Source organism: Mesoplodon densirostris, chromosome 1, assembly GCF_025265405.1.
Source record: "Mesoplodon densirostris isolate mMesDen1 chromosome 1, mMesDen1 primary haplotype, whole genome shotgun sequence".
Lineage (NCBI taxonomy): Eukaryota > Metazoa > Chordata > Mammalia > Artiodactyla > Ziphiidae > Mesoplodon > Mesoplodon densirostris.
Window position 1 is genome coordinate 172,787,724 of NC_082661.1, and position 13,963 is coordinate 172,801,686.

Genomic DNA, 13,963 nt, shown 5'->3' on the forward strand with positions numbered 1-13,963 from the left:
TTTTTCTTCTTCCTGTCTAATAGCCCCATAGAATCCTGCCAGAATTTCTACAAAGATTTCACATTACAGATCGACATGGCTTTCAACGTGTTCTTCCTTCTCTACTTTGGCTTGCGGGTAAGTTTGAACAACACTGCTCAGTAGCACGATGAGGCATGCAAGTCTTATACCCAGGGACCATATTCCGCATCAGCCATCCGCTCCCGCAGGCAAGATGAAGCTCAGTGTTTCCAGGGGAGACGATAGATCCGCATTCTGATTTTCTGTGAGAGAGCCCTTTCCTTAGCTCAGCATTTCCTGAAGTACATGTTAATTTTGTTCCGAGCAGGAGAAAAAGACATTGAAATAACTATTACACCTCTACTGGTCTACTGTTTTTCATCTCTCTAGTCACGCATGAATGCATGGTTACCTTAAATAGGAGGGAAAAAAACCCTTCTACTCTTAAAATTATTCTTATCAGTGCTCACTTAGCTGAATCCTGAGAGAACAGTGAGTTGTGAGGGTTGAATCAAGGGGCTAGATTGGCAGAATTTGCGGCTTGGGGGATTTATACTAGACCCTGTTTATGAAGGGAGCTGTACAGAATGTAGATTACAGAGGTTGTGTGTGTGAGTGAATGCATACATATATGCTTTATTTATAGTTCTATTAGAGACTTTAAGAAAGGTGAGATAATTCAAACTTCCCTATGATGCCGTTGAAAACCACAGAAAAATATACTACCTGATCTTTCTCCAAGGCTAACATAGCTTACAGTCACTCTCTAGAAAAGACTAGAGAGTGTATGCAAATTCGAAGACAAAAATAACATGTGATTGGTGTAGATACAAGAAGAACATAAACTCTCCCTCCAGGTCCCCGTGAAAAACCAAAACGTACCCTTTGGCAAAAGAGTATAGTTTGAATGCTGGCACCATGCTTCACATTTTTTTTCTCTCTCTCTCTTCTTTTTTCTTTCCCCCAGTTTATTGCAGCCAATGATAAGCTGTGGTTCTGGCTGGAAGTGAACTCTGTCGTAGATTTCTTCACGGTCCCCCCCGTGTTTGTGTCTGTGTACTTAAACAGAAGTTGGCTTGGTAAGTCGATCTCTCTTCCTTCCTTCTTACTGGTTTCTGAGCCATGGCTGAAATATAGAATCTGGTGCATCTGGGGTGCATCAGAGGACAGGGAATCCACAGAAGGAAAGTTTTGTGGATTCATATGAACAACTCCTGGAGTTTTAGAAGTTGATGGTGAGAGTCCTCTTGGAAGCAAGCACTAGCCCAGAAGGATGTGTACAGTGAGTGCTTCAGAGAATGTTTTGTCATTGTTGAAGTCCAGTGGTCATCACTATCACAGCCAGGACCTCTTCATTCATAGTTCTGTCACTTTTCATTCAACTGGGAGTCAGGACTGGATGAAGAAGCCCGTGGGCACAAGGCCAACTTTCTGAGTAGCTGATTCAGGTGCCCCAGAAGGCCTGCCTGCCAAAGTTAGCTCCTGTCTGCTTCTTAGTTTTGTGATGAGTGGGTCCTGCGTGGTTTATTTATAGTTGTGAGTTCCCTTGTGGGGTGGGAGATAAGGTAAGTGTCTAGGGTCACCCCCACCTTGAGGGAGATCAAGCTCCTTTCCTGTGTTAAAGGAAGAGCTTTTGCTGGAGCTGTGTTCACACCTCACTTCCTGTGTCTGCTTGGCAGGTCACTTCCTGTATCAGAATCAGGACAATTTGGTGGGAAAAGTAACTAGCTCAGAGGATGGCCGTGACAGCCAAAGGCTTAGAGAGACAGCTTCGGGGTTCTCTTTGCCACACTGAATAATTTCCTCAGAGTGTTCCTGCTGTCACGGGTCTACAGGGGAAGAGGGGAGACTGAAACAGGACTTGGAGGACTAGTTGTGGGTTCCTTCTGTCTTTATTTTCAGAAATTTTTGGTCTTAACCTATTTTTTTCCAAAGTAATATATATATATGTATACATGTATGTGTGTGTGTATATACATATATATGTATATATATAAAATAATATCAACATTCAAAGATGCATAATGAAAATATTAAGCGTCTCTTCTGCCCGCATCCATCACTGCCCTCTCCCTGGGATGCTCAGCGTTATAGACTTCCACCTCTTTCCTTCATGCTGATTTCACCACAAACAAACACGGATGTGCACACATAATAGTGTTTTAGAGGTGGTGGTCTTTGTACAAAATCATTGTATCAGTCACATTGCACTGCAGTTTGGCTTTCTTACTAACTGATAAATGACAGCCATCCCTTCAGCTCTGTAATGATTCGTTTTATGACAATTGCACAAAATCCCATACGTTGCTGTACCGCATTTATTCAGCCATGATCCAAATGATGCACCACATGATTGTTTTCTCTTCTGCAATAAACAATGGCTTAGTCAACACTCTCATCCACATATCTGTGCAATTCTATCTCTAGATAGAATTCCTGGAAGAGGACTTGCTGGATCAAAGAGAATGTATATTTTCGTTTGTGAAGATATTAATGGAGAACTTTTCAAAAATGTTGTATCAAGATATGCTTCTGCTAGCAGTATGTTTTGACGTCCTTGCTAGCACTGTGAATGTATTATATACCTAGTATCAAGTATTTTAAAAATAAGTATCTTTTATATACAATGTATGCAGTAATCACATACATACATGTATGTATGTATCTCTGTGTGTGTATCTTATTTAGATTCTATTTTCTACTAGTTTTCTCATTAGCATTGTATTCAGTTGCTCAATGGAAATGTTTTCCTTCCTGATCTGAGGGGTGCTTGCTTAGATGGGGTTTTCTTGCCAGCACGATGAGACCATTAGAGCTGCACACCAATCTGAGAAACATCCTGAGTGTTTGTTTGTTAGTTTGCTCTGGTGCCTGGGGTCCCAGCCATTTCAGCTGAGCTCTTAACCAGCCTTGTGACCTGAGGAACTCACTCTTCTTCCCTCAGCCTGTTGTTTTTCATCTGTGAAATAAAGGTTGGGTTAGACAATCGGTAAGGTTCTTTCATTTCAGAAAATCTCTAAGCCTCTTGCATCATTCATGGAAATTTGAGAAAATTTGGGATCTTGGTTGTTGCAGAGGACTGGGAAGTTAGTGAATTAAATCACCAACGTACCTGGGTCAAGATTATGTATGGACTGCTAACCGGGGCTCTTTCTAAACCATCCTGTTGTGAAGAGTTCACACAAACACACCCTCCAAACAAATAGACAAGGAACGAAGGAAGGGAGAGAAGGAAGAAGGGAGGAAGAGAGTGGGAGGGAGGAGAGAGAGAGAAAGAGAGAGAAGGGTGGAGGGGGGAAAGGAAGAAGGAAGGAGGAAGAAAAGGAATCTGCCTTCTCTTCCTGGCTGGGTTCTAATGCCTCTGTGCACTTGAACAACCACTCACTTTTCTGGACCCTCAGTTTTCCCATCAGAAAAATGGGAGGTTTAGACTAAATTACCTTCCAGCCCTGATACTTTCTGAATCTGAACTTTATGTCAGGCTTCCTTGTGGTCCTAGAAGATGGAGAGGACCCCTACCTGACTGTGGTGGAAACATCCCTTCTCTGCAGCTGGTAGGGCTCGCCCCAGGTCAGGGTGTGGAGCCGGGTCTCCTTGCTGTGAGTGAAACACTCCCTGGAATCTTAGTGTTGGGAGGACTTGGATGTTGTAAAAAACAACCCAGGCCTTTTTGTGGATGATGTCATCCTGATTTTTGGAGGTGTATTCTGATCTAGTGAAAATCAATCTGAGAGAACAGAAAAATGGAAGAGAGAGAAGAGAGGGTAGGGGAGGGATAAATTAGGAGTTTGGAATTAGCAGATACAAACTGCTGTGCATAAAATAGATAAACAACAAGGACCTACTGTATGGTACAGGGAACTATATTCAATATCCTGTAATAAACCATAATGGAAAAGAATATATATGTATATATATACATATATATACAACTGAATCACTTTGCTGTACACCACAAACTAATACAATATTATAAATCAACTATAGTTCAGTTTAAAAAAAAAGAGAGGGAGAAAAGAGTAATGAGAGACACTTTGCTTCAGTTGTGGTTGCTCTTCAAAAAAAATATGCTCTAGAATGTGCTTTAATTTGTTCGTGAATTGAACAATGTTTATAAAGCACCTACTATGTGCCAGGCACTTTTCCAGATGATTAGGAAACAACAGTGAATAAAATAGGCAGCACCCCACCCTCTGACATTGCAGTGGGGGAAGAACAGGAAACAACAAGCCTAATAAATAAGTAACTTACAGAGTATGTTAGGAAGCATAAGTGCTATTGAAATTGGAAACAAAGACCAGCAACCTTTGGGGCTATGAAATAATAATAACAACAACTAATAACCTCTCTCCTCTTGCAGGAGAAAACACCTTTAATGGAATACTTTTGGTTCTTTGGTAACTAAGCCCCTTGGGTAAAATCCAAAACTGGTCTGCCTGTTATGGAAGAGAATTCAGTATAATGATATTCAAGGAGGTTCCTGCATCTGATTTAATACATGGGTTATTACACCGTGAAACAATTATTGTACCAGTGAGCTTCCAGAGATAAAATGAACATTCCCATGAGGTATGGCTTATAAAGTAAAAGGAATAATCCCATCAAATAGGGCATTTCAGAAAGTGCTGCCCTCCTCTTAGAAAATGAAAAGTCCTGCCTTTACTGGCTGAGGTTTGGGACAAGATGCAGGAAACTGAAGTCTGTCCCGGATCTGCACACACTTCTTGAGCCTGGTCAAGAGCAGAGGGCTGTGCTATAGCTGGCACCGTGGATAAAAAGTGCAATGAACACCACGCCCCCCCTCCCCCCTGCCCTTACCTTTTCTGGAGCATAACTTGCATCACGTTTGATTTCCTATTCTTAATATATGGTTGCATATTATATAGTACAATATTTATTTACTTTTTTGCATGCATCATCTTAGTGCATTGGACAGTATATTAATAAAAACAGCTAGTATTAATTCCAGCTGTGCTATGTGCTGGGCGCCCTGATAAGCCCTTGCAAACGTGAACTCAATCCTCATAGCAAACCTATGAGGTAGGAATTATTGTCCCCATTTTACAGATAAGGAGATGGAGGCTCAAAGAAGTTAACTTTCTTGTCCAGGGTCCTGTAGCCTGGGAGTAGGGAAAGGCGTGCTTTACCCAGGATCTGGTCTGACTTCACGTCCATTCTCTTAGGCTGCTCTTCTGCCTCTGTCCTTACCCTTGAGAGATTTGGGGTTTTGAGGACTGGGTTGGGAATGACTAAGCAGCTTTGGCGGCTTTATGTTGGCATCCCTCTATTTCATCCTATCTCATAGAAGCTTCACTTCAGGCAGGCAGGGAAGGGAAGAGATCTTGCTTAAAAACACACATAGCTCATGTCTCCCTTTCTTCTCACTTTTCCTCGTCTACCTGCAGTTTCTAGAACTGCCATTAAGACCGGGGAAACAAATAGAGCTAGCATGCAGTCTCCTGAGTCCCAGGGTACCCTAGCAACTTGGGGATTGGACCTGCTCCACCTGAGAGGAAGAGAGGGAAACAGATACATAGGTGGATACTGGGGGCTCCTGCAGGTCCTAGGTCAGTAGAGCTAATTGGATCGGTATCCTGTTCTGGGCTCCACCACCTCAATTCACATCGTGCTCAGCCACTTGCCAATGGGTCGCTTTGAGCACAGTCATTTTCCCTGTCTTAAACTCAAGTCTTCTCACCTGTCCAATGGGGACAATAGTAGCAGTCACCTCTAGGAGTTGTAGTGGGGATTCAGTGAGGTCATGAGTGACCACGTACATAGGATGAGCTTCATGAACAGAAGCCATGATTATCCCCAGCCTCTCTTTCTAACCTCCCTATCATATTTTAAAGTCCCAGAGAAGAAAACAAACCGGAATGGAACCAAAAATAAGGCAGTGGGATGTGAGGACATCCATGTCGGCAGGCAGCAAGTCGCTGCTTATTTTAATTCCTGTTCCCACACACTAGCTTATTCACAAAATCCTCACTAAAATAAATGTACCTTGAAATGAGAGATGAATCTTATTTTGAGACTCGAATAACATGCTCTGGGGAGAACGCTTTTGTCTGTTTGTCTCATTCTTGTGGGAACTATGTCCCCAAGGTAGGTCAGTGGGCTGTGCCTCCTTTGTGTATTGATGTGTGTTTGTTGAGGGTCATCTTGTGGGGTTAAAGGAAGAGAGTGGAGGAAAAGATAAGAATACACGCACCAGCCAGTCATGTAACTGGCTGTTATTGAGCACCTACTGTGTGCTCAGCCCTGGGATAAGAGGAACACATGCTTGGCCACCTCCTTTCCTAGTTTTACTGTGATTTCCAACATTGCCCCCTCTTCTCTGATGAAATCAGGGTATGGTAAGGAGCCCCAGTCACTGAACTGTGGTCAAAAACTAAATGTGCTTCTCTAGTCTGTGTTAGACCTGGCCTTAGACCTTAGACCCTTTAGCAAACTCTGCTGGAAAATAGAAAAAACTGCTAAAAAAATAGAAAAAATGAGTTAGTGCTCAGTCATAGGGAAATTAAAATGATGTAGAGTATCTGCTTATAAATACATGCCTGAGCAGTCCCTTTTTGTGTCAAAAGGTGATAAAAACAGGACTGTTAAAAAAAAAAAGTACAGGTCCTTAAAAACAACAACAACGACAGGACGAAACATAGTTCCTGTTTGAGACCAAGGTTTCAATTTAGTTTTGGAACCAAAATAAACACTCATGCAACAACAGCAGGTAGCACTATCAGCTACATAATTACGTCCGAAATTATGAGGTCCAGGCTGTAAGGGCTGTGGCAGTTCAGAGAAGAAAGAGCTCACGTGGGTGGAGGAAAGCGGGGAGGCGTCCAGGGGCTGGGGCTCGGCTGAGGCTTGTGATGATGGGTGAGACAGGCAGAGTGGGAAGCAGCGAGCATCCTGTGTCGGAGAGGAGCCTGCCCTGTCTGGAGAATGGCAGGGGCCCACGGATGGTAATGCCACCTGAGATAAGAAAGTGTTTTTACGGCGTGCCAGGTATCAGCCTCACAGCCCTGCCAGATGGATGTGTTTGTGTCCTATTGCTGCAGGAACAAATTGTCAACAGATGTCGCACCTTAATACAACACCCATCGATTATCTTACAGTTATGTAGGTTAGAAGTCCAACATAGGTCTCTCGGGGCTAACATAAAAGTGTCTTCAGGGCTGTGCTCCTTTCTGGAAGCTCTACGGAAGATTCCATTTCCTTGCTTTTTCCAGCTTCCAGAGGGAGCCCACATTCCTTGGCCCATGGTCGCTTCTTCCATCTTCAGAGCCAGCCACAGTGGGCTGAGTTCTCACACTGCATCTCTGATCTTTCTTTCTGTCCTCACCTCTCTCTGCCTCTCTTTTCTGCCTCCCTCTTCTACTTTTAAAGACCCTCGTGATTACATTGGATCCATCTGGATAATCCAGAATAACCTCCCCATCTCAAGGTCAGCTGATGGGCAACCTTAATTCCCCTGCTATCTTAGTTGCCTTTTGCCATGTTATCATATTCACATGTTCTGGATGGTAACGTGAACATCTGTGGGGGCATTATTCTGCCTACTGAAGGGGGTATTCCTATTATTCCCATGATGCCAAAGAGGAAACTGAGGCTCATAGAGGGTAAGTGACTTGCCCAAAGTCACAGAGAGCCAGGAACTGTTGAGTTGGGACCCATGCCCCTGTTCAGAACTGTCCGTGGCTCTACATAGCGCTGTGGAGTCCAAAAGCTCTAGTAGGCATTTAGGGCCCTCTGTGCCCTTGACTCTTTGCACTTTTCCAGCCTATCATGGGAGGAGACCCATGGGGAGATCTTGTTTGGAACCAGAGAATTTACCCCTCCCTGCATTTCTATCTAGGATTGAGTTTTTTTTTTTTTTTCTTCTTCTTCTCTTGGGAACAGATGAATTACTAGATAGATGTGCCTGTTATCATTGTACTTAAGCAAGTTACAGAGGTCTGGGCACCCCTTCCTGTGAGGCTGTGGTAACCGAGAGGAACGTGTTTGGTCTGCACATCCTTTGCTTAAAAGCCCTCTTTCCTTAGAGCTCCTGCTTTCTTGCTTTTTTGGAATTAAGAGTAGAGAGGAATGGAATTGGAGAATGCCAGATGAGTGAATGAGTTGTGATGGTCTGTCACCATTTTCCCAAGGAAAGCGGTGTGCGGGGTCAGAGCCCCACTCTCCCCTGTAGTGATCAGTCTTTCAGGGGGGCTCGGCTGAAGGGCCGGGGGTCTCTGTGCTGTCCATCCGCTTTACAGGGCATCTCGCCCCAAGGTCCCTCCTTTGCTCGAGGAATCCCACAACAGGTGAGGTGAGGTTCATATCAGAACCTTCATTAACTAAACTCTGCATTGGGGGAGAGTAATCAAGAATGAACACCTTTGGCTGGTTTCACTCTCTGGACATCAGTAATTTTTAGGGTATTGATATTCAGAACAGAAACCCAAAAACTGAGTGTGATTTGGGCAGAGAGTGGAGGCCGGTGCCAGGCACTCAGCCCTGCCTCTCTTTCTCCTTAGACTTCCAGCTGTAGCCCCACCAGGCTGCGTCTGCCCTGCTCGCCTTCCTTCGTCCCTGCCTCAGGAGTGAGTTTGTTCCCTGCTGCTCTGAATATCATCTCTCTCCTCAGGAATGCACAGCTCTAACCCCACCTTCTGTGGGAAGTTTTCCCATCCTCCCAGCTGGAATGAATTCTTCCCTGACCTTTATTTCCTTTGCTCTTGCGATTAATGTTGTAAGAGCTGTATAATCAGTCTGTTTTCTACTCACAGTTCGAACTCAAGTTCTGTGGGTATTGTGGCAGAGACCTTGACCGTCTTGTGTTTGTGCTGTGTTCCCAGTGTCTGGAACAGTGCCTGACACACAGTTTGTGCTTGTTGAATGAATGGGTGTCTTCTTACGCTAATGATAATAATGAACTTGATTGCTTATTAAGAGCAGACACTGGGCTCAACAATTCATAGGCATTATCTCAGTTAGCATTTACAGCAACTCAATGAGTAAGTACTGTTAGTCCAATTTTACAATTTAGGAAGCTGAGGTTTGGGGATTAGGTAACTTCCCCAGGTAGTAAGTGGTGGATCCAGGACTCAGCCCAGGTCAGTCTGATTCTGGAGTCGGTGCTTTAAAAATGACTAAGCCAGTGGTTCCCAAAGTGTGGTTGCCAGACCAGCATCATCAGCATCACCTGAAAACTCGTTAGAAATGCAGATTCTTAGAACCCAACCCAGACCCAGTGATTCAGAAACTCTGAGACCTTGATCCAGCAATCTGTGTCAAGCCCTCCTGGTCATCCTGATGTCCACCCAGTTTTGAGAACCACTGTCCTAGTCTGTGCTCCGGTGGTTTTCAGATTTGGTTGTCTCTTCGAATCCCTGAAGAGCTTTTAAAACTCACCATGTTCGGGCCAAACCTCCAACCAATTAAATGGGGAGGATCTGGGTTGGGAGTGGGGGAGTGTCCCAGGCTCAGCATTTTTTTTTTTTTAACACTCCCCAGTTGCATCTAAAGCACAGTAAGGATGAGAACCACTTGCATATATATGTATCTTCTAACTATGACTGTTGAATGAATTCCTCCCTAGAAGGGTGCTTCCTAAGCTTCAACGTGCACATGAGCCACCAGGAGATCTTATTCGAATGCAGTTTCTGATTCAGGAGGTGTAGGGTAGGATCAGAGACTCTGCATTTCTACAGGCTCCAGAGGATGCTAATGGTTCTGGCCTGGGGACCAGACTTTAAGTAGCAAGGCTTTCCAGCCTAGACTGTGCTATCCAATAGGGTAGCCACTAGCCACATCTGACTATCTAAACGTAGATTAAAATCAAAATTAAATAAAAACTCAATTTTTCAGTCATACTGGCCACATTTCAAGTACTTAAGAGATCCACATGACTAGTGGCTAAGGTATTGGACAGCACAGATAGAGAACGTTTCCACCGTCCTAGAAAATTCTCTTGGACACCGCTGCTCTGGGATGTGAGTCTTGTGTTGGAAAGTACCATGAACTTTTACTTTTTGTACCTCTGGGACACTCTTGCATGCAGTGGAAGCTTAACAAATATTTATTGAAGTTATTTTTAGTGGAAGGTCCAATGGTACCAAGTCTGTATAGAAAGGAAGTAATTAACTTTCTTGGACGGATGCTGGGGAATTCATTAGTATGGTGTCATTGAAACCCGTCACCACCCTACCCAAATGGAATTAAATGTACGCAAGGCCGGAGTAGGCAAAAAGGTATAATAGAGGCCCTGGCACCAGCCCCAGCTTCATCGCCAGGACTCTGTTACTGCAGCCAAAATGGCCTTTTGGGCTCTGAAAAGAAAGGACTCTGGTTCCCCCTACAGGACTGTCCTGGAGTTTGCTGGATTAGCGTGAGATTAAGTCACACGGAAGAGGAAAGGGCGCCAAGTGAACTCAAACTCAAAATGGGCAGTTTGTGGCTAGCAGAGGGGTGGGTAGGCTCACTTTGCCCTCGCATAAGGTACCTGGCATCTGATAACTTGACTCAACCACGATGACCAAGGGGGTTCCAGGTCCCAGTGCCCAAGGTGTGGAAAGAAGGGCCTTTGAGAGTCCCCAGAAGTCACCTACTCCATGACTGAGGCGGCTGGACTTTCAGCTCCTACATCTAGATTCTCTAAAGCCCAAAGCCTTCTAAGTAAACCCTTCCCTATAGTCAGTGGTTTTGTTTAAAATAATAATAATAATAAAACAAATTAAAAGTGTGACTTCTCTTTTTGGGGTCTGATGTCTTTGGGAGCAGAAGGAGGTTGAGAGAGAGAGAGAGAGCTTTAAAAGGGAAAGGTCTGTAACCAGAGTAGCGATAGATGTGCTCACATTATACATTTATATGTATGTATATGTATATGTGTATATGTGCATATACATATACAATATATCATTAGCTCAGGTAAGCTTACAAAGAATACTATGAAATAGGTGTCATTTCATAAATGGGGAAACCGAGGCATAGAGAATTTCAGTAACTTGCTAAGAGTCACAGAGTACGTACGTGGCAGGGCCAGGCTTCGGACCTGGGCAATCTACCTCCAAGGTCCATGTTTCTCAATAGTATATTATGCTTAAGCTATAAGCTTATCTAGCCATAATAGTTACACTTTAAAAAATTAGTCTAACAGTCTTGTCCAATCAGATGAAAGACTAAAGCTTCCTCCTTGCCCCAGTCCCCTGATAAATCCTACCAGAATTGAATTGGTCCTCCCAGGTGGGAAAGGAAATTGAGAGGAAAAGTAACTCATTCCATTCTTTGAAAGAATTGAGTTAATAAAATTCTATAACTTATCAGCTTTCAAACTATTTTTTTTTTACCAGCCCCCTCTTCTGAGCTTCTTGGTTTATTCTATACTAGTAGTCAAATGAGTAAAAATCATCCATGTTACTACTGTTAGTCCATCTTGAATGGACCATAATGTTAGACAATATGGGCTCTACTCTTTGCCTGAGATTTATTTTATTTTGGAGGGGGGCAGGAAGCCTCAGTGGCACATGCATCTTGGCAATGCACGGAGACTGAATTGCTGCAGTGGGACAAGACAAATGAATTCATTAAATTCTGTCCCTGTGATTGGGCTCCGAAGAAGGCAACCCCAGCAAAGTGGAATGCTAAAGGTTTTAGATGTTTGTCAGGAAGCTGATTGCTGTTCCAGTAGTTTCTGTAGCTGAAACTGCCTCTAGGGAAATTATTTCCCTGTAAGAGATTTCCAATTGTGTTCCCTTGATATTGCTTTGTCAGGGACATGCTTTAAATAAGATGCCCTCTGTAGGTAGCAGAGATTCTAAATCCTCTCTGACTTGTACAGCTCTGTGATATGCCAAATTGGAAATAACATTCTAAAATGAATGTCTTCAAGGAACAAATTCAGCAGTAGGGTTTTCATCGATGCCAAACCCTCTCCAGATAGCTGTACTTCATCTGGGGTATTATTGGAACAGTCTCCCCAAGCAACCTAAATCTCTAGGACTGGACAGATATTTACCTTCCCATCATCTTCAAAAAATAGATGCCTTGATTCTTCTCAATGAGATCAGGGCCGTGATGGATTGACTGGGCTAGCTGATCCAGTAGGGAGAAAATGAACACTGGGAAGCAGCTCCGAGACACTCATGCACTTATTCAACTGAACACCTACTGTGTGCAATTCACTGATTCCTAGGAGTGGCCCACAGATGGGGGAAACAGCTCTGCCTTAAAGATGTTGGTAATTTAATTGGGTGGATACTTTATAAGGAAGAATGAACAATAAATGTCCAGGAGTTCAGAGGGAGGAAAGTTGGCCATCCCAGCCCAAAGTGGATCCCAGGTATCTAAAAAGTAAGCATATTCCTCTAGAGAAGTACTGGCCAGCACATTACCTGGGAGCTCGTTAGAAGTGAAACTTCTCGGGACCACATCCAAGCCTATAGATTGTTTGGAGAGTGGGGCTGAGGAATTTGGTTTAATAAATTATCCAGGTAATTGCCATATTGGGTTGGCCAAAAAATTTGTTTGGGTTTTTCTGTAACATCTTATGGAAAGACCCGAACGAAGTTTTATTGCCAACCCAATACATGCTGAACTGTGTATTAGATACACTAGTATATTGGTGTATATTATAATATACTTGACAATACATTAGAATCGCCTGAGGAGCTTTGAGACTTCCCTCCCCACCTCCTCCCTCCACCCCCGCCCCCAGCCAGGCTGTACTTCAGACCAAGTACATCAGAATCACTAGGGTGGAACTCAGCCATCGTAATGCTTTAGAGTTCCCTGTGTAATTCCAACGTTCAGCTGAGTCTGAGAAGCCCTCCACAGGCGTGGTTCTTAAATCAGGAACATACCCGAATACCTGAAAAACTTAGGAAACAAGAACAAATACATGTGATCCCCTTCCCAGATCTATTGAGTCAGTCTCTGGTCATCATTAAGGATAGTTGCTTTAGAACAAGGACACTACGTATTCTAGATAGATCAGTGGCTTTCAAACTTTGGTGTGCATCAGAATCACCTGGAGGGCTGGTTAAAACATAGATTGCTGGGCCCCATTCCCAGTTTCTGATTCAGTGTATCTGGGTTGGGGCCTGAGGATGTGCATTGCTAACAAGTTCCTGAGGAAAGGCTGATGCTGTTAGTCTGGGGCCACACTTTGGGAACCAGTAGTCCAGCCTAGCATGAGGCTGACCATGATTTCTAGTAGTGGCTGCTATGCCAGTTTCCAGGATTCTCATATTCTAGTAAACCTTACTATTTTTACCTACCAAAATATCAGTATCTTTATTGATGTAATCCCTTATTTCAGTATATTTTTGAAATTAAAATCTGAATCATTTACATCTTGAGATATACACAGTGTATTTATATTCCACAGTATAATTTCAACTTGAACAGAGGGGCCCTCTTTAGAAAGACCTCTGATCTTTCATATGTAACTCTATTCTAAGGTATTCCAAGTCCTGGGTTACTAGTGAGAATAAGGACCTTTGTTTGTGTTTATTAGTCACTCATATTTCCTCCAGAGCCAGTTTGGGTGGATCTCTCTTCCTAAACTCCCTTGAATTGGGATGGAGTTGGCTCATTAAGGAAAATAGGAGGAGGATGTGTTGGAGATTTGGAAAGAAGTGGGGAGAGGGGAGAAATCCCAGGCCCAACTCCCATCCCTTCCCTCAAGCGTGCCCTTCTCCCTCGTCTGAGATAGAGTCCCTCAGCTCCCTTCTCCTGGAAAGGATTCTGTTAGGGCCTGACCCCTCTCCTCCCCCAGGATCATTTATTTTAACAAACCTTCTTTCCCAGTCATCCTACCTGGAGACGCTGAGATGCCCAGGCCTGGACCTGGGCCCGCTGGCCAAAGGAAGGGCAGATGATGGGTGATGAGCAGAACTCCGTTTTTAATGAAACACACTGTATTACTAGAAATAAGTACCAAATACCAGCACGACACCACTTTGCTTCCATAAGACAACCACTA

The 13,963-nt window shown here is 43.7% G+C and overlaps 1 protein-coding gene across 3 annotated transcripts in view; it reads left to right on the top strand.

Moving 5' to 3' along the window:
• KCNMA1 (potassium calcium-activated channel subfamily M alpha 1) overlaps positions 1-13,963 on the top strand; it is a 748,255-nt gene that overhangs the window by 442,468 nt on the left and 291,824 nt on the right. For all 3 annotated transcript variants that reach the window (XM_060111611.1, XM_060111630.1, XM_060111620.1), the window contains exons 4-5: positions 24-117; positions 968-1,079. In XM_060111611.1, the coding sequence (XP_059967594.1) occupies positions 24-117; positions 968-1,079 (206 nt within the window). The remainder of the gene's footprint in view (positions 1-23; positions 118-967; positions 1,080-13,963) is intronic.